The sequence below is a fragment of the Drosophila serrata genome, unplaced genomic scaffold (genome assembly GCF_035046125.1).
Source record: "Drosophila serrata isolate PLE 108 unplaced genomic scaffold, ASM3504612v1 contig_184, whole genome shotgun sequence".
Taxonomy (NCBI): domain Eukaryota; kingdom Metazoa; phylum Arthropoda; class Insecta; order Diptera; family Drosophilidae; genus Drosophila; species Drosophila serrata.
This window is the reverse complement of record NW_028257082.1, coordinates 6,159,228-6,179,131: the sequence shown is the minus strand read 5'-3', so window position 1 is coordinate 6,179,131 and position 19,904 is coordinate 6,159,228. Positions and strand designations below refer to the sequence as shown.

At 42.2% G+C, this 19,904-nt stretch overlaps 1 protein-coding gene across 10 annotated transcripts; it reads left to right on the top strand.

The window, feature by feature from the left end:
• The first annotated feature begins 1,324 nt into the window (after nucleotides 1-1,324).
• Nucleotides 1,325-15,969, top strand: wdp (Leucine rich repeat protein windpipe). 10 transcript variants are annotated; one of them, XM_086828472.1, is made up of 3 exons: nucleotides 1,328-1,425; nucleotides 5,484-5,529; nucleotides 13,170-15,969. In XM_086828472.1, the coding sequence occupies exons 1-3, from the start codon at nucleotides 1,405-1,407 to the stop codon at nucleotides 15,287-15,289; spliced, it is 2,187 nt and encodes a 728-aa protein (XP_086684598.1). In that variant the 5' UTR covers nucleotides 1,328-1,404; the 3' UTR covers nucleotides 15,290-15,969. The 10 variants fall into 10 exon arrangements, with proteins under 10 accessions (XP_020800435.2, XP_086684598.1, XP_020800427.2 ...); XM_020944768.2 differs by having other exon boundaries at nucleotides 1,328-1,553; XM_020944746.2 differs by having other exon boundaries at nucleotides 1,328-1,553; nucleotides 5,479-5,529.
• Nucleotides 15,970-19,904: the final 3,935 nt, after the last annotated feature.

The window sequence follows — 19,904 nt, the reverse complement described above, 5'->3', positions numbered from 1 at the left end:
CTTTATTTGCCCTAAAAGCTCTGCCGAAAAGAGTGGTTTCGAGTATTGAGCGGGGTGATATCACCCGGAGGAGTCCGCCCAATCGAGAACAAACACCGATAGCGATAAGATAAAATCAAACTCAAATATTTAACATTGGTATTAACACAAGTTTTGCCACTCAGCTGCCTGAAAGGTACACACGCATACGAGCACTCTTGTAGAAATCCGTAGCTGTGATCGTGAAGTTCATTCGATTCATTCACGAATGAACACTAGGTTAACTTTGACCCACAAACCCAATAAAACGTAAACAAAAACCCACCCACGCATTAATTCGTAGTTGTGGGAGTTTCACCTAGAGTTTCCTCCCACCTGGGGTTAATTAGCTGTCGCCAAAAAGAGACTCGGAAACGTGAAGAGCGTTTTGTGTTTATCGAGTGGCGGCAAAGAATATTCGGAATGATAAGATATAAGCAAACTCTTGATAAAAAAACCCCAGAGTTTTTATTTTAAAACATACATATGTCTCATTTCTTACAGCAGGAAATGGAAAATGCAAACGTTGTAAAGGAGAACTTAAGTTCGTTTTTCGCACAAGCCAAATCGAAAAGTCAGCTCATCAATTGATAACGCCGGAGTGTCGTGATAAGCTTTTGCCGGAGAGCACAAGTGGCTCTCTTTGAGAGTAATATTTGCAATTAGCAAGCTTTTGCCGATGAATTTCGTAATCCAAACAAAGTTGTGTGCGTTCTAAGGCGCGTGTGCCGCTGGATATCCACGTGTTTTCCTTGTATTACGCTTATATGGCAACGGGTTTTTTTGCACTCTTCTAAAAAATATCTTTCTCTCTTACCGCTCTCTTACACTCTCCAGTACACTGGGAACGAAAGTTTTGAAAATTGAATAAAATATCGTAGATACATCTCTGAAATATAAAGAGGAGAAATATACAAGTGGAGGCTTGCAATTAATATAAAATAAGATTTAGATTAATGTCCACCAATGGTTAAATTTCATTAATTAAATATTAAAATATACTTGGAAATACTCGCTCTTATAAATGAACATTTCAAAATATATCTCAAAAATTATGGGGATTAATTTTCACTCTCCAAAGCAATCAAATAAATTCTTAGCTATTATATTTTCCTAAATATATATTTCTTGCTAGACGAAAGCCACAGCAGCTATGGCTGATACGTATTCTGTAGCTTATTTAATAGTTAATTAATATATAATATATATAATATATTCCATAAATGATAGATCTTTCTCTCACAGTGTAGCTTTCGCCATGGGCTTTTGCGGCGCGGCTCTTGGGAACCGGGGGCTTCGATAGCGTTTCATTCAGTGCTCAGCTCTCTCCGCGAACGGTCGAATCCGATCTCCGATCTCCGATCTCCGATTTACGGCCTCCGGTGTATGACCCCCGATTTTCGCCAGGTAATCGAGCTTTAGTTTCGTTCGGGCAACTCCAGTGCCGAGACGTGTTATCGGGTGCGTGCGCGAATCCAATCCGATCCGAATCCGAATCCGAAAAGGCAGCGTTCCCAGTTCCCCTCGCCGTCTAGGTAATTAAAAATTATATAGTTTCCGTTGGCGCACACACACACACTTGTCGCGGACGCAAAATAAAAACTAACGTAACGTAAATGAAAATCATAAAATAAAATCAGCGAAAATCAAAATCAAACCGCCAGAGCTATCAAGACACTTGCATTTGGCGATTTACGAGGCTAAATTGTTTGTGACGCTCCGTTGTTGTTGTTGCTTTTTTGCCTCATTGTCATCCCATCCTCCTCCCTCCCCTCTCGGCACTTTTGGGTGCGCTCTCTCTCCCATTTCAGATACGAATTTTGTATCTTTCGGATGCTGCCCCTGCTACTGATCTCTTTTTTTTCTGAATTTGTTGTTGGGCCTTTTGCCCGCCATGCGGCGACACATTCGGTGATAGCGGCCTGGGCGAATCTCGGCGAGAGGCGATCTCTATTCAGTCCAACCGAAAGAGCCCATTGGGTAGCATCGTGTGTTGAAGGACTCCTCTTCAGTCTGGCATCTCCTCAGTGCTCAGTTTCCGAAGACAAAAGACAGTGAAAAATACGTACTCACGCGCGATAGCGCAAAAAACAAACACATATCTGATCAAACAAAAGTGCTCTTAACATAATATAGAAAATAAAGACCGCAGAAAGAAAAAACAGTGCGAAGAATTCAAGCAATTCTGCGTGTGGTGTGAGTTTGGCTTCAGGCTCGGGGCCTTGATAAGCCCCCGAATTAATACAAAGCCCAGCAGACTGCTGGACGTGATAAGTACAATGAACACAAAAAATATATATAATACAAACTCGGAAGCCGCGAGTGTTAATTCAGATAGTAATCCGCAAGGGACTAATGTCGTCGGTATCTGGACATTCCGCGCCAAGTAAAAGGCCAGAGTTCAGGGTTGGGATTTTTTGGAGCTGAAACCTAAACAAGTTACTCACTCATTCGGTTCACTTTTATTACTTACGTATCTCTGACTTGCATTTGCGGTCGCTTTTTGCGGCCTGTGGCAAACTTGACCCTATTTCCCAACCCGGCCGAGTTATATAATTGCCAAAAAGAGTAAGAAAGATACGAGAGGCAGGGATGAGCCAAGCATATGTCCATATAATAAAACGGTTACTTTTTTAACCCCCGGGCGCGGCACTTAAAGCTACTCAAAGCCCCGATTGCAAACTCACAAAACTACAAAATATATATACATTTCGAGAGAGGCACGCATTCGCGTGAAATCTCCGCCGCTACCTACGCGGCCTGGCTTCCATTGCAACTCAACCCCGATCCGATCTGTCCATATTATGATGTGTATATACTATATGGTATGGAGAGCAAACCCACCCGGCCTGGCGAGCTTTTGGAGGCCCTGCAACTCGGGAATCGTTTACGTAAATCATCAGGAAACCGCACACACCGGAGGCAGAAGCCCCCACCAACCAGGTTGATTCATCCAGAAACGGATAGGACAGCGATCCGTGAGATATATAGATTCTTTCCGAGTTTTCACCTTTCTCCCCCACCCCATATTACCTATACCTATTGTGGTTTCCCGCAGTTTGGCACCCACTTGAAACACAGGGTGAATCACGGTGTGTGTGTATAAAAAGAAATATTATTAATACGCGTAGAAAACTTTTGCTTGTCAGCTCTAAAAGCAAGCACTCATGCAACGTCACCGCCTAATGAGATTATCAATCAGTTGGAGGAAGAGAGAGAGAGATCCCCGATCCCTGGATTGGGAAATCCAAGATCTGCGAAGGTGGAGCGGAACTCCCATCCCCGCCAAGTGGAGCCATAAAGCCTGGCTCTTGCGCAATCCACCTCCGACTAAAGCCAAGGTGCTAATTTCCAGCGCTTAATTCACAGAGGTGTGCGAGTGCGAACTGAAAACTGTTTTTCAGGCAATTTCCAGAAATCGGCTTTATGGCCAATAACTTGGCGTTGCCCAGCCAGTCGGCCGGGAAGTTGAAGCTCCCGGGCCCATGTTGGTGGGTGCTAATGTCTGTCTATCTATCTCCCGAGTGTGTCTCAGACACACTTATCTTTTCTCCCCTAGGGTTCGTCAGGTTATCGGAAATGCGAGGAATACCTGTGCCAAGACATATATACCCCATTGAATCTTGGTTAGCTAAAAGAAACCGAATTCTACAAAGATTTCAGTTAGAAATGAAACCATCTTTTGATTTCAAACTAAGCAGAGTTTTATATATTTAATCAATTTCAATGTATTCATCATTCAACAACTTCAAATCTTTATATATAGAGAGTAACGTTTAAGCACATAATCGTAGTCATAAAAGTCCCAAGAAATGCTGGAATTTCCTGGCAATTTTTGAACAAATTCTTGAGCAAACATTCCCCTTAACTACCCTTCTTTAACTCTGGTCATCTTTCCATGTTTCAAGTTCAATTCCACAAAGATATTTTGGCTCACAAATTGGCGCCCCGCGTCTGAGGTTTCAGCTTTCCGCGTTTTATGTTTCGTCTCGATCGTCGGCAATCCGAGATCGAATGCAGTCAGTCATGTCCCCTACTCACACCCTCCTAGGAGACTAGCATTTGGGTGCACTTCGTGGTCCCATTTTTGGTGGATGTGTCAACCTTGTCCCCATTAGATATTGAGGCGATGTTTGCCAAGGGGATGAGCACCAAATGTGTTTCGATAAGGCAAAACAAGCTGTTATCGAGGCGCAATCAAAACAATATCATTGGGCAACTCCACTGAGAGGGCGGGGAAATGGAAATGCCTCCGACATTGGAGTGCTGCATTCTATAAAACTTATGGATACTGGAGGACGGGGCCCAAGTTTTTGTCAAACGCAAATGAATGCCCAAAATCCCAGGGCTCAAGTGCACATGACTCTGAGTTCTGTGTGGCGTCTGTGTGCTTTTTCGGGGTTCGGCTCTATCTATAATTAGCAAATGTCCCGCGATAAGATAAGAACCCGCCGCAGAGATAGTGTGAAAAGCTCTTTGAAATGAAAGGAATTCCGCGTTGGGGCATATGGAGAGTTCCGCTGCAGAGAACTATGGAAACTATGACGCAGACTGGCCCAGCGATTGTTTATCCGTTTTCCGCCATTTCCCTAGCATAAACAACTCTGGGAAATAGTTTCGTTCTGCTGCCAATTCAAGTTCAACAGCCAAGAAGAGTTGGTTAAGATTTCTCGACATCTGTTTCTCAGATCTGTATGGGGCAGGTGGAATTCCAAAGTTCACAGAAGCCAAAGCGAGTTCATCAATGGCACCTAATTTGCATCAAGCGATGACGATCTCGTCTGACGTCTCTTGAAGATTAGATGCATTGTCACATCACCTCCAGACCAGTCCAAACCACTCCAATCCAATCGAATCCAATCCATTCACAAAACCCGCACCGTGGGCGTTCGCGGATTACGTGACAGTATTTTCGGGCACGTCCCTTGCATAGCAATCAGGCAACAGGTTGTTGGCTCTGTGTATCTAACAATGGACGAGCAACGCCCTGAGAATCGACGTGCTAGTGATTCAGTCAGTCATTTATTGTCCAAGTTGGGCTATTTTCAGCCCAGGGAAGCCGTAAATTCTTCACCTTGATGCTGATGATCATCACAGCTATGAACTTTGCTGACCCTGGGCCAATTTTATGTAAATTTCCTTTTCATTTTAGGCAAAACTTTCACACTTGACTTACCATTAGGCCGGGCTAAACTTGGATTAGGCAGCTGCAGCAGCTGAGTGACAGCCTGCCGGCGATGCAAAGTTCGTTAAAAATGTATTTAGACGGCCAAGCAATTAAGCCTTTAATTGCAAACAATTAAAATCAAAGCCAAGAAATAATTGCACAGATAAATCGAAAACGCTCAATGCAAGTCACTCGAGTGTGATCTCTTGCCGCGGATTCGCAATGAAGTCTTAAGGTTCCATTTCGCAATGCATCTCAGATACTAAAGTCTCCTTTTAACCGTTTCTTTGCAGCGCAGAACTGGCCATTAACCAAGGACGGATCGTATGCATGTCTTATAGAAGGTAGGAATTGAGTTGTACATTGGCATTCCCGAAACATGGTCAAGACCCGGCCGGGGGATGGGGCATTTTTCGGCACTCTAAGCGGGGATCGAGAGAGCGTCATGCTGCGGCGTCATCGGCGTCGGCCAGAAACCAAACCAGTTCAGTTTTGTTGTGTGTGGTGTGCTCTTGGTGTGTCTGTGGGTGCCGGCCGGCTTCGTTTTGCTTTTTGCCAGCTTCGCTTGCCAACTGGCCTAGCCGTTTTTGGCTCTAAAAATAAAACAAGTGGTCATAACTGTCAAATGCCGCTCTCCGCTTTATCGGAGCCTCCCGTCTACCCCTCCCATCTCTCCATCTTCTGGCCAGTGGCAATGGCCAAGATGCTGGGATGCCGAGTTGCTGGGGCCACTTAAATGGCCGGCAAACGTGCGTGCTCTTAACGTGTCAACTGCCAAACGAAGCCATGAAAAACGGCCATAAGATCATGCGATCTTTGAATGCATCCACAGCTAACCGCAGGCTAATTTGTCCAAAGGAGTGTCCCAGTCGTGCACTGGGCAAAAATCTAGAGGCCACGACTCCTCTTTACAAAGTTTAGAGGTTAGATTTCATTTCACTATGATTCAGGGGATTTTTAAAAACCTTGTTTATCAAGCTTAAAGTATATATATTTCATTTTGTGCAGCTTCAGACAGGGGATAAAGATAGAGTTCTTGAAATTCCTTTTAAATTCAGTACCTTCTTAGCTCTCCTAATTAGTTACATTTTCCCTCAGTGAGTGCACGAATTGATGGCCTAAACTGATGGGCTCTTCTGGCCTGGAATTCGCCTTCTGTGCATCGAAAACAGCAGCCGCCAGTGGGAATGTGAATGGGTTACTGGCCATAATTACACTGCACAACACAACTGTTCAAGTCCTGGGAAGGTCAACACTTGCTCTTGAACCGAGGCCCCTGGGCAAGGGATTTCTGGTTTCTGTTTGCTTCTTTCTGGTTTAAAGGCAAATAACCAAACAGCTGGGGAAATTCACGTTTAAACCAATTCAAAATGTATACAATTCAGTCAGCAATCGATGACGAGGCTCCTCAATTGGCCATGCCATATTTTCGTCTATTTTGGCGAACAATTTCGGCTAATTTCAGTGACGTCATTGGGCCTTAATAATTTCGTGAAATTTCACAAGCATTGTTATGATATCACCCGGCCAACTCAATGTGTTTGAGTCAGTTTCCCTGTCGCAAAACACCTCTCAGTGATTTGACATATACTAAAGTATATATTCTGGGAATTCCGTTCACAAATTGGACAAATAATGAGAGACAACAATTAAATGTAGTTTTATGGTGACTGTCAATTTTTTAATTGAATTAAATGCTTAGGATTCCATAGAAGCTGCTCATACTTACTGTCACTTGTTTACAAAACATAATTGAAGTCGCTTTGCCAGAGTCGCTTTGAACTTGAACTCGAGATGTGCAGTGTAAATAAACAAGAGAACGATGTCGACAGACGGCGGAATGCATTTTGCAGGTGCAGATTGGCAAATAATTTCTCGCAGGCCCCTTTTTTTCTCGAAGGCGTCATCCCGGCATTTATGGCATGTAGTAAAAATGCCTACCGGCTAGACACAAAATTGTTTAAGCTAAAGACCGATTTCGGTCATAGATAGAATCGATCGGCGGATCTTCAATTGATTTTTTATGGCGCGACTTGCGGATTTATGGTCGGTATTGAGGCGAATAGATTCGAACTCACCTCGGGCTGTGAGTGTGAGTAATTTCTCGAATTACGCCGTTTGTGCTCGATTTCAATTTAATCGGAAGCAGTAGCAGAAACAGTCGCATTTCGCAGTGTTAATGAGATGCAATTCGCGCGGTTAAGGTCGGCGCACGAGTCCATTTCAGTGGCGGTTCCGAAAAACGCAACCCCCACAAACTGCGTTAATTTGTTCAGAAACAATAATATATAAATTCAAGTAAATAAATATATCCAAGTCTGACTTTGGTTGCCAATTGCATCATCGGATGCCCAAAACGAAAATGAAAACGAGACAACGACACTGAAACTCATGACTTTAGAACGATCTGCAGGGATCTCGTATGTTCGTTTTTTGCCAATTAACAAGAGTGTGGATATTTATTTAACTCTGCTATTAGTATGCACAACTATAGCATAAATGTGTATCTGTATCCGTATCCGTATCTGTATCTGTATCTGTATCTGTAGCCACATGTAACACTCTAGCTCGAGTCAGCTAATTATGGCTACGTGGCGCGAGTCCCGCTGAGCTGATTTGATCTCCGAACTAAACTTGTTATTGATAAACCTCAGACAATTATAAGGCATTGATCGGGGGCCAGCTGAGAGTTCTGACTGAATTAACGTGTTTTTAATTGAATGCCAGGAAAGTTCAATGAAAAGTCAGGCGCAGTCGTCAGTTCCCAGTTCCTTTCTGCCAATTGGAGATAGCTTTTCGCACAAATCACTGTCTGGATCAGTCAACAGAGCAATTACCAATTAATCGCTCAACTTATGACCAGGGAATTATAGGTTTCGCAATCACTCTAGGAAGAGAATAATAAAGCAAAGTCATTGTTACTATTTTGTTTCAGATTTATTACTGAAACATAATTTGTTTAAAATTTAGAAAAGTAAATGAAGTTCCATATAATGACGTTTATAATAATTGGGAATGCCTTCTTCTATGTTATTTCTTTCAATTAACTCATACATCTACTTTTAATTGGGGCAGACATCTAATAGTTTCATTTTCTAAATTACCATGGAACCAAAGGAAATCAAGAATAATTAGCTAGCCCTGAAATTGCTCTATTTTAATTATTTACTATTATAGTTACGTGTCTTCCTAAAGTCTCTGTGATATATGATGCTTTTTATGCGACCCGCCAGCCAAGTTTCGGTGCAGGGGAAAATTCATTCAGTTTTCTTTTGTGGCTTTTCCCAGTCTAATTTCGATCTCATCCCTCTTCGGCCTTCGGTCACACCCATGGCCACTGACAGAAACACTCATCCGACCTGGCGTTTGGCACTAATCAGAATCAACACTCGTTGACACCCAGGTCCATCATCAATTTCCCAGAGTGTGTGTGTGCAGAGATTTAAGATTTCAGTTTAGTGCCACGGGGGCGTAGTTGTCAAATGTTTGCACAGATTGCAAGAGGAAGCCCGAAATAAAAAGGAAAATAAATTGGGAACGGGAATGAGAATGGAAATGTATTTTTAAGGCTGCCTTTCTCTTTCAGCGGTGGTATTCTTTCGCTGGTCTCTGTTTATTTTGAGAATTCCCTGCAACTGTCTCTACATTGAGACTGAGAGGGAGAGTATAATGTATTTGAATGTCGAGATTCTTTGCGCCCTGATTTCCCGTCAGCGAGCACATTTTCTGGCCGCCTGCCCAGACTCAGAACGAACATCAGAAAAGATCAGCCGACAGCTGATAGTCGCTGATTTCGTGGGTCAAGTTCAAGTGTAAGATGTGCGTACTACCAACGGCCTTATTCCTGCACGGGATTATCTGTGAAATCGGGGTCTACGCGGCGTATACGCAACATTGGGCCAGAGGGCCAGCTTATGTTATGTGTATGTGGTGTTGGAGCTGGTACATTGACTCCGCTTTTTGTGGCTCGGCTTCTGGTCTGGCCAACACAACACACGTTTTGCATAATTCACATAATTTCAGCTTACGCCCTGCACTTTTTCCCCTCGATTTCGGGTCTCATATTTTGGGTTATGCAGGGGCCCGGTGATTGGTTTTCTCTCGCTTCGTGGAAATCAATTAAACACTGGCTCTGCCTCCAGTCCAGTTAAAAGCCGAAAAGACGAAAGAGAACGGCTGCGAACCTGAATATGGGAAAGAGTTTTTTTAGGTTACGCCAGAATTTAGGCTCATTTGCACTTGATTGAACAGTTGAATTGCAAAATGCTTAAATGGCACTTTATTGATAATGTTGATGGCGGACTCCGCGTTCAATGTGGGTCATTATGCATGGAACTGCACCGCACACATGCGAATCTTTATATATATTTAAGTATATATATCAGTCGATCTGTCACCCGCCCGTCGGAGTCGGTCGGAAATTAGAATATGCTAATTTGTCTTTCCATTGCCGACGACGACGACGACTCGCTGACTCTTGAATGGGCATTGTGAGCACTGTGAATGGAGCTGCGAGCTGTGAGCTGTGAGATCTGCGAAGCTGAGAGCACTCTGTGCTGGCCAAATCCAATGGCCCGACTGACTCACAAGCCTTGGCTTAGAGACGTCATCTCTGTCTGCTGGCAGTTTTGCCGCTTTTTTCCCTGGCCTAATGCGGTCAACACATTAACGTTTGCGGCAGCTTCAGACCCGCTCCACTCGGCGTCTTCTTGGCCCCGCAAAATATCCAAATCACCTGATGTTTTAATTGCCTGGCGTCATCAGTTTTTTTTCTTCTCCATTTTTTCTGTTTTGTATATTTCGCAGAGAAAGAGAAATGGAAATGGAAATGGAAATGAAAATGGAAAGAAATGTGGCTAATTTATAGAAGGTTCAATAGAAATGAAGTCTGTATAAGCAAAATGGTTTGGTATGCTAAACAAGGCCACTCCAAGTCCCCACAACTAGCTGCAGTTTGGTCTATTTTCAAGTAGATTTTAATACAAGTAGCTATATATATTTATATTTATATGGCCAAACAAAAGCCCAAACAAACACTTTCATTTCATCATTGTGGTTGTGGCGCGAGCACTGGCTAATTGAAATGTATAAAAAAGATTTGCACAAATCTAAAAATACCCATATATAACAATTTATTTCGCTGGCGATCGCAGCATGACGTGATTTAATTTTTTCACTGGCGGTGTTATTTTTTTTATTATTATTTGTATTTATTTTTTTATTCAAATGTGAAAGAACGAGTTGAGCTTGCTGGGAGGAACAGAGGGAGTCTTTTTTATTCCAGTTGAACTCTTAAGATTCGGCCCGCCTGCGTCTCTGTCAAGGTTGAACATTTGTCATCGTTTAAGATTTTGCCGCTGTCTGGCGCTGATTTCTTCCAATTTGCAAACTTTGAATACTAAGTTGGTCTCGTTTTTTGCTTCTACTTGCTATTAAGTGGTTATTTGGTGGATGTTTTAGGGCCTCCCCCCTCCAGTTCGGCCCCTTTCTAATTTTCCACTTCCTGTCGCCACAAGATCAAAAGGAGGCTCTTACTTATGTCTGCCTGAAAGTAATTAACCAAGTCCCGTGATCGAATTATGATATCAGACCCAGATTGCAGATCTCAGAGAGCAGCGAAGAGATTTTAGCAAAATGCAATTAACCGCATTGATTGCATTTTGGCCGCAACAGGTGGCAGCTGCAAATTACGAATTCAGCAATTGACAGATTTTGATAAATGTCCAGGTGAAAGTTCCGTTTATGCCTCGCATCCCCATCGCATTCGGAACCGCAGCAATTTGTCAACACCAAAGCCAAAAGAAGACATGGCTGGGTGCCTGTTTAACCAAAAGAAGTGACACAATTGCTGGTAACCACTTTTCACATGTGTCGTGCCTCACATGAACATAATGACACTGACCTTGGGCTGGCTCCCCCTTTCTGCGGGATCTGGGAATCTCAGCTCAGCATCTCGACGCAACTCTGCGGAGATTTATTTTTTGCCTGGTCGTGTGACGCCTCATTTCCAGTTGGCATTTTATGCCTCCGATCCAGATCCCGATCCCTGTCCCTATACCCATTCCAATCCCTCAATTACTTGCCAGGCAGCGAAGGCAGCAGCTGCAGATCTGCATGTTCCAGGGTTGTGACCATTTCCAATTTGCAGCCTCATTGCCTCTAAAATAGGGCGGAAAACGGGGCAAAGGGAGAAAAAGGGGAATCCCCGTTGGGAGACACGTGCAGCAGGAGGGAAACACTAGGAGGTGGCGGGATGCTGAGAAGCATCAACCCTTGGCAGATCAGTGGCAATTTTAGTTTGCTACTTGCATGCAAATACAGTCCACAACTGTTGAATAATTCAGATCCGCGTTACAAATTGCAAATTGAGCTGGCTCAGCCACTCACTCAGACTACTCGGCATCTTTTCTAGATCTCGTCTATCGCATGATTAGGACTGGGCATCGCCATTGTGCCGCACAGAGAGAGAAATGTACATATATTTTATATATAAAATACAAATTTATATTAATATGTATAAGGTTATACTAAGCTCCTAATTTCGAATTTGTTAGAGTCTGAAAATAAGGTGTTAGCTTAGCTAAAATTATATTTCGAAGGTCTTAAACTTTTATTTACATACCAAAATACGTTGAATGACTTATTTTTAAATGAAGGAGCATAATAGTATGCAACCATTTGGGGTTTATACATGAGAGTTATTCAGACTGTTACACTACAAGTTTACTGTCTCAAAATATATATTAACGATTTATTAATAACAAGAAAATTGATTAATGCACTTTAAGAAATCTGAGCTTTGTGTTTGTGGGAGAAATATTAGCTAAACTTATTAACTTTTATGTGTCTGTGTAAATTAATAACATAACAACTGGTTTTGAATTCGATTTGTTCCTTATTGAATCCAATTTATTTGTCTTAACTTATTCTCGGTAATACATGTATTATAAGTAACAAAAAATAAACATAAATTAAACAATTGATTGGTGATTTCCCAGAATCTTACTTTCCGATTATACACAATCCGCTCGAACCGCTTTCATCAAGATTTGGCTCCGTGCATTCAGCCAGTTTTGCGGTCAGAGGCTGAGGGCGTCCACTTATCAGTGGGAAAGGGGGTTCGGAGCCGGAGGAAGAGGGGCTTCCAAGTGAGCGCCAGTTGCACTTAAATTGCATCCACGAGACAGCCGTCAATCAGTTTGCGTAGCGTGGCTCGTGGAAGGCGGGCAATGGACGCTCATAAACCGAAGATGCGGATTAAAAGCGGGCCGCTGGCAATCTGCTCTGATTAAGCGAGTGCGAGTGCAAGTACCCAAGGCCCTTGCTCCCCGGCTCCTCAGATTCTCCGCCTCCGATTTTAACCAATTTCCCCCTGGAACTGACTCACAATGCGGTGGATTTTCAATGGGATTGGCGGTGGTGGGTCAGGTGCCTGCTGATGTCACGGAACGAACGGGTGAAATATTAATTACCCTTCGCAAAGATAGCGTCAAATACAGAGGTGATAGCTGAATCTAACACCGATAACAACTGCCGATAAGGCTGAGAGAAAGAGAAGGCTAGAAAGAGCTCTAGAAGATGGTAGAAAAGCAGCGGGGATGACGCAACCAATGACGATGACAAGTTGCCAGGCGGATAGATACCATAACTGCCAAAGCTCTGTTAGTTTCCGCTCAAAGGTGTTGCCGTTAGGATCGAACATCTATAGGCTATAGGCGACACACGAAAGAATCAAGTAAAATACATAGTAATTGCCTCATTTTAGACTTCAAAGAACACTTATCTTCTTCCAGTTGAAAAGCTTTGGCTAGCTTGTGATTCATTCATAATAGCTGTCGTTAAGTTTTTAAAGTAAAAACCAAAGTTCAATATGAATTCGGCGAAGCGATTCGTAATTCTCGGTTACTTCTCTTATTTCTCTCTAATTTTTAAGCTATTAAATTTGAAATCTCAAGTTAATGTTGATTTCTCAACCTTCTTTCAGATAAGACATCCAGCGAGGAAGCAAGAAGGATCCACTGCCATCATACCATCACACAAGCCCATAGAGCACAAGCCAACGCCATAGTCATGAAGCACTCCCTCCTTGCAGCAGGTCTGGCCCTGCTCCTCTGCGTTTCCGTGGCCGCCACTCCCACTCCTAGCCTTGGGCTGGACTGCCCGGCGGACTGCAGCTGCACCCTGGCCCAGCACACACACAAGCCGCTGTACCACCTGAAGTGCAACAGCACCGCCGGGCTGCGTCTGGCCGAGAAGCCCTTCCAGACCTCTGTGCCCGTGCACTCGCTCGACCTGTCCCACTTGGGCCTCACCCGGCTGGGCCATGTGCTGGACAAGCTGCCCGAGCTGACCTCCGTGGATCTGTCCCACAACGAGCTGTCGGAGCTGGGGCATCTGAGCAAGGGCCTCAAGCGACTGAGCCTGAAGCACAACCAGCTGACCTCCGAGAAGCTGAAGAAGCTGCCCCAGCACCTGCAGGTGCTGAACCTGCAGCACAACCAGATCACCCAGCTGCCCTTGGAGCTGACCCACATGCATCAGCTGCGTCAGCTGGAGCTCAGCCACAATGCCATTAACTGCTCCTGCCAGACGCTGGAGGTGCGCAATTGGCTGGTGGAGCGCATTGTCTACATGGAACACCCGGTGGTGTGCTCCTACCCACTGGAGTACAAGGGACGTTCGTGGCTGCAGCTGAAGCAGGAGGAGATCTGCCAGAAGGAGAAGCAGCAGTGGTCCGATCCCGATGTGGAGGAGAATGAGCTGATGATGGGCGACCAGCCGGCAGCCGCATCCGGGGAGCACGAGAACGAGGACGAGCTGGACAAGGACTTCCTGCCGCTCAGCGGTAAGGCCAAGTCTGTCACCTCGAAGAAGGCACGTTCTCCGCAGGAGCCCCTGCCCGGCGACCTGGTTGAGGGCTCTGGAGACCTCAGCGAGACCAACATGGAACTCTCAATGCCAGTCGAGCCAGAGGCTGCCGAGTCGGAGGTTTCCGAGGCAGTGGTCACCACCTCCAAGCCGGAGAGCGTGCAGAGCAACGTGGAGGACGAGGAAGACGACGCGGAGGCCTCTGGCAGCGGTGGCGGCTTGCTCATCATTCCCGATCCCTCAAGGGTTAGGATAGCTTCGGAAGAGGATCTGGCAGAGGACAAGGAGCCGGAGAGTCCCACACCCCAGGAGAACGATGGCAAGCCACTGGAGAACCCCGGCAATGGCATTTTCACCAGCCACATGGGCATCTTCGAGGGCCAGGAGAAGGATGACAAGCCCGTCGAGGAAGAACCCATTGTGCCATTTGTGCAGACCAAGCTGGAGACCGATGTCAAGTCCGAGGTGGTCACCGACGGCCCGCTGGACAGCAGCGAGGAGTCCCAGGACGTCCAGACCGCCAGCGTGAGCAAGCGTACAGACGACAGCAGTGCCATCTACTACCTGCTGGCCGTGATCGGCCTGATCGTGGTCGGCCTGATACTCTTCGTGGCCATCAAGCGCTGCAAGTACGACAGCAATGCCGCCGCTCGCGATGCCGAGGCCCAGCGCCAGACGGAGCTCCTGGACATGGACAAGAAGCAGCTGGGCAAGCCGCTGCAGAAGAACGGCCATGGCAACGGCCAGGAGCACTCGCCTCTGATTGGGGAGAAGACCAAGCTGGACGAGGCCCAGATCGTGAAGAAGCCCTACGAGAATGGCGATGCCAAGGACGGAGCCAACCAGCAGCCGCTTCTCAATGGCAACGGATCGGCTAATGGCGGTGCCAAGGAGGCCTCCGCTCCCGGAGAGCCCGCTCCCCACGAGTACTACCCCATCAGCCCCCGGTACCCCACTCCCCAGTCGCCGCGTGCCTCCAAGTACGCCCAACACCAGCAGCCCGATGCCGAGCAGAACAACAACAATGAGCCAGACGCCGCCTACCTGCCCTCGTCCCCGAAATCAGGACGCTACTCGCCCGTCTACTCACCGGAGACGGGACGCGTCAAGATCAAGCTGACGGAGACCCCCAAGCCCAAGACCCCCATGCTGGTGACGCGCAGCAAGTCCAATGCCGGCGACATCATCACCACACCGGTGCCCACTCACCTATCGGTGCCCCTCAATGCCTCCTGACCTGGGTCCAGCCATCAGCTCTCGACACAGCCCGACTCACGACTCTACGACTCGCCCCCGAAAGAGTTGCCTGTCCCTGCAAGAGCTTGAGTCGCACTCCTGCGCCATGGTGCCTCCATTCACCATCGTCCCAGCTCTGACCCAGGCGCACTCAGGGGTGTATTCATCACCAGCGAAAACACGCATAGCCAACAACAACATAGCCACGGATTCAGTGCAGCATCCGGCATCGGGCATCCGGCATCCAGCGATAACAACAGCAAACTATTCGATTTAAGCACTCCGCTCCTCTCTTAAGTGTAGCCGAGAAGTAGTGTCTAGTAAAGTAAATAAATTAAGTAAATTAATTACGCCTAAGCATAAATCTAGTGTAATACCAAAGTTAAAACATATATAACATATGCCTGCTGCAACAGACGACGTAGAGTGAAAACTGAAAAACAAAAAATTGCGAAGAAAACTACTACCGAGAAGCCGTGAGACGAAGGAAAATCTTTGGGAAAATCTAAATAGGAATATATGCTTTCAGCCTGCTTCTGCATGTGATGTGTACACACCATACTTACTGTATATGTACTTTTATATCCTATTACCATACTGTAAACTACTTAAGCTCCCTTCTCTTGTGAAATTACAATGTGTTAAATCATTAAATGAGCGACTTTTCAAATATAAATAAATGGTTGGTATTTGATTTTGGGAATCTCAAGCTTAATCAGCTAGATATGTAAAGGAGGTCATGGTTACATATTAGGATTAATATAGTTTTAGGAAATTTCAGCAAGACACTTTACTTTATGGTAAGATCAAGAGCCTGATCAAGAAGATCTAAAATATTTGCATTAAATTACCTACTTTTTACCAATACATTTTTATTAGAGTTTATAAAATCTACATTAAAGCCAATACTGCTTTCATATAATATCGGAAAATTGGCTACAAGCGAATCGAAAAGAATACGAATTTTGGCAATCATAGGATTTTTGGCCATTTTAAAGCGTTCAGAAAAAGGGGCCAATTTGCACATTTCCATACATATATACGTTTCTTTTTATACATTTTTTTATACAAATCAAAGTTTAAAAATTCCATAACTAAGCCAAAAATGCATTAATTTCAAATCGGAAAGCTGTCCTTAGTTAGTTTTGATGAGGTTAATGAATCTGCATACCAAATTTAAAATGTTAGAAAATGAATTTTTTTTGGCAATTTTTGCGAATTTTCATGATGTAACCCCTTTCAAAATTCTCAAAAATTGGCTAAAATTTTCAACAATTTTTTTGTTATGTTTTTATTATTAATTAACAAGGATTTTCATGGCAAATCGAAGAGTATATAAATTATGGCCATCTTAGGCTTTTTGCCCATTTTATGACGTTCAGAAAATGGGCAAATTTGCATTTTTCCATAGATATTTACGTTTGTTGTTCTATATTATTTTTCATACAAACCAATGCTTTATTTCCCAACTTTCTGTTATTATCTAACTATGATTTTCATGGCGAATCTAAAGGTGTACGAATTTTGGCAATCGTAGTCTTTTTGCCCATTTTATGGCGTTCAGAAATCGGGCAAAATTGCATTTTTCCATACATATTTACGTTTCTTTTATACATTTTTTTATACAAATCAAAGTTTAAAAATTCCATAACTAAGCCAAAACTTCATTAATTTCAAATCGGAAAGCTGTCCTGTGTTAGTTTTGATGAGGTTAATCAATCTGCATACCAAATTTAAAATGTTAGAAAATGAAATTTTTTGGCAATTTTCGAGAATTTTAATGATGTAACCCCTTTTAAAATTCTCAAAAATTGGCTAAAATTAAAAAAAAAAATGTTCTTATGTTTTTGTTATTAATTAGCTAGGATTTTCATGGCGAATCGAAGAGTATATAAATTATGGCCACCTTAGGCTTTTTGCCCATTTTATGACGTTCAGAAAATGGGCAAATTTGCATTTTTCCATAGATATTTACGTTTGTTGTTCTATATTATTTTTCATACAAACCAATGCTTTATTTCCCAACTTTCTGTTATTATCTAACTATGATTTTCATGGCGAATCGAAGGGTATACGAATTTTGGCAATCGTAGGCTTTTTGCCCATTTTATGGCGTTCAGAAATCGGGCAAAATTGCATTTTTCCATACATATTTACGTTTCTTGTTATACATTTTTTTATACAAATCAAAGTTTAAAAATTCCAAAACTAAGCCAAAAATGCATTAATTGCAAATCGGAAAGCTGTCCTGTGTTAGTTTTGATGAGGTTAATCAATCTGCATACCAAATTTAAAATGTTAGAAATGAAATTTTTTGGCAATTTTCGAGAATTTTAATGATGTAACCCCTTTTAAAATTCTCAAAACTTGGCTAAAATTTTCAAAAAATTTTTTGTTATGTTTTTGTTATTAATTAACAAGGATTTTCATGGCGAATCGAAGAGTATATAAATTATGGCCATCTTAGGCTTTTTGCCCATTTTATGACGTTCAGAAAATGGGCAAATTTGCATTTTTCCATAGATATTTACGTTTGTTGTTCTATATTATTTTTCAAACAAACCAATGCTTTATTTCCCAACTTTCTCTTATTATCTTACTATGATTTTCATGGCGAATCGAAGGGTATACGAATTTTGGCAATCGTAGGCTTTTTGCCCATTTTATGGCGTTCAGAAATCGGGCAAAATTGCATTTTTCCATACATATTTACGTTTCTTGTTATACATTTTTTTATACAAATCAAAGTTTAAAAATTCCAAAACTAAGCCAAAAATGCATTAATTGCAAATCGGAAAGCTGTCCTGTGTTAGTTTTGATGAGGTTAATCAATCTGCATACCAAATTTAAAATGTTAGAAATGAAATTTTTTGGCAATTTTCGAGAGTTTTAATGATGTAACCCCTTTTAAAATTCTCAAAAATTGGCTAAAATTTTCAAAAATTTTTTTGTTATGTTTTTGTTATTAATTAACAAGGATTTTCATGGCAAATCGAAGAGTATATAAATTATGGCCATCTTAGGCTTTTTGCCCATTTTATGACGTTCAGAAAATGGGCAAATTTGCATTTTTCCATAGATATTTACGTTTGTTGTTCTATATTATTTTTCAAACAAACCAATGCTTTATTTCCCAACTTTCTCTTATTATCTAACTATGATTTTCATGGCGAATCGAAGGGTATACGAATTTTGGCAATCGTAGGCTTTTTGCCCATATTATGGCGTTCAGAAATCGGGCAAAATTGCATTTTTCCATACATATTTACGTTTCTTTTTATACATTTTTTTATACAAATCAAAGTTTAAAAATTCCAAAACTAAGCCAAAAATGCATTAATTGCAAATCGGAAAGCTGTCCTGTGTTAGTTTTGATGAGGATAATGAATCTGCATACCAAATTTAAAATGTTAGAAAATGAAATTTTTTGGCAATTTTCGAGAATTTTAATGATGTAACCCCTTTTAAAATTCTCAAAACTTGGCTAAAATTTTCAAAAAATTTTTTGTTATGTTTTTGTTATTAATTAACAAGGATTTTCATGGCGAATCGAAGAGTATATAAATTATGGCCATCTTAGGCTTTTTGCCCATTTTATGACGTTCAGAAAATGGGCAAATTTGCATTTTTCCATAGATATTTACGTTTGTTGTTCTATATTATTTTTCAAACAAACCAATGCTTTATTTCCCAACTTTCTCTTATTACCTAACTATGATTTTCATGGCGAATCGAAGGGTATACGAATTTTGGCAATCGTAGGCTTTTTGCCCATTTTATGGCGTTCAGAAATCGGGCAAAATTGCCTTTGTTCCATACATATTTACGTTTCTTTTTATACATTTTTTTATACAAATCAAAGTTTAAAAATTCCAAAACTAAGCCAAAAATGCATTAATTGCAAATCGGAAAGCTGTCCTGTGTTAGTTTTGATGAGGATAATGAATCTGCATACCAAATTTAAAATGTTAGAAAATGAAATTTTTTGGCAATTTTCGAGAATTTTAATGATGTAACCCCTTTTAAAATTCTCAAAACTTGGCTAAAATTTTCAAAAAATTTTTTGTTATGTTTTTGTTATTAATTAACAAGGATTTTCATGGCGAATCGAAGAGTATATAAATTATGGCCATCTTAGGCTTTTTGCCCATTTTATGACGTTCAGAAAATGGGCAAATTTGCATTTTTCCATAGATATTTACGTTTGTTGTTCTATCTTATTTTTCATACAAACCAATGCTTTATTTCCCAACTTTCTCTTATTATCTAACTATGATTTTCATGGCAAATCGAAGGGTATACGAATTTTGGCAATCGTAGGCTTTTTGCCCATTTTATGGCGTTCAGAAATCGGGCAAAATTGCATTTTTCCATACATATTTACGTTTCTTTTTATACATTTTTTTATACAAATCAAAGTTTAATAATTCCATAACTAAGCCAAAACTTCATTAATTGCAAATCGGAAAGCTGTCCTGTGTTAGTTTTGATGAGGATAATGAATCTGCATACCAAATTTAAAATGTTAGAAAATGAAATTTTTTGGCAATTTTCGAGAATTTTAATGATGTAACCCCTTTTAAAATTCTCAAAACTTGGCTAAAATTTTCAAAAA

Coding starts and splice junctions, on each gene's coding strand:
- wdp (XM_020944735.2), top strand. CDS start 12,590: ATGGGATTGGCGGTGGTGGGTCAGGTGCCTGCTGATGTCACGGAACGA. Junction 12,687..13,169: donor AGATAGCGTCAAATACAGAG/GTGATAGCTGAA, acceptor ACCTTCTTTCAG/ATAAGACATCCAGCGAGGAA.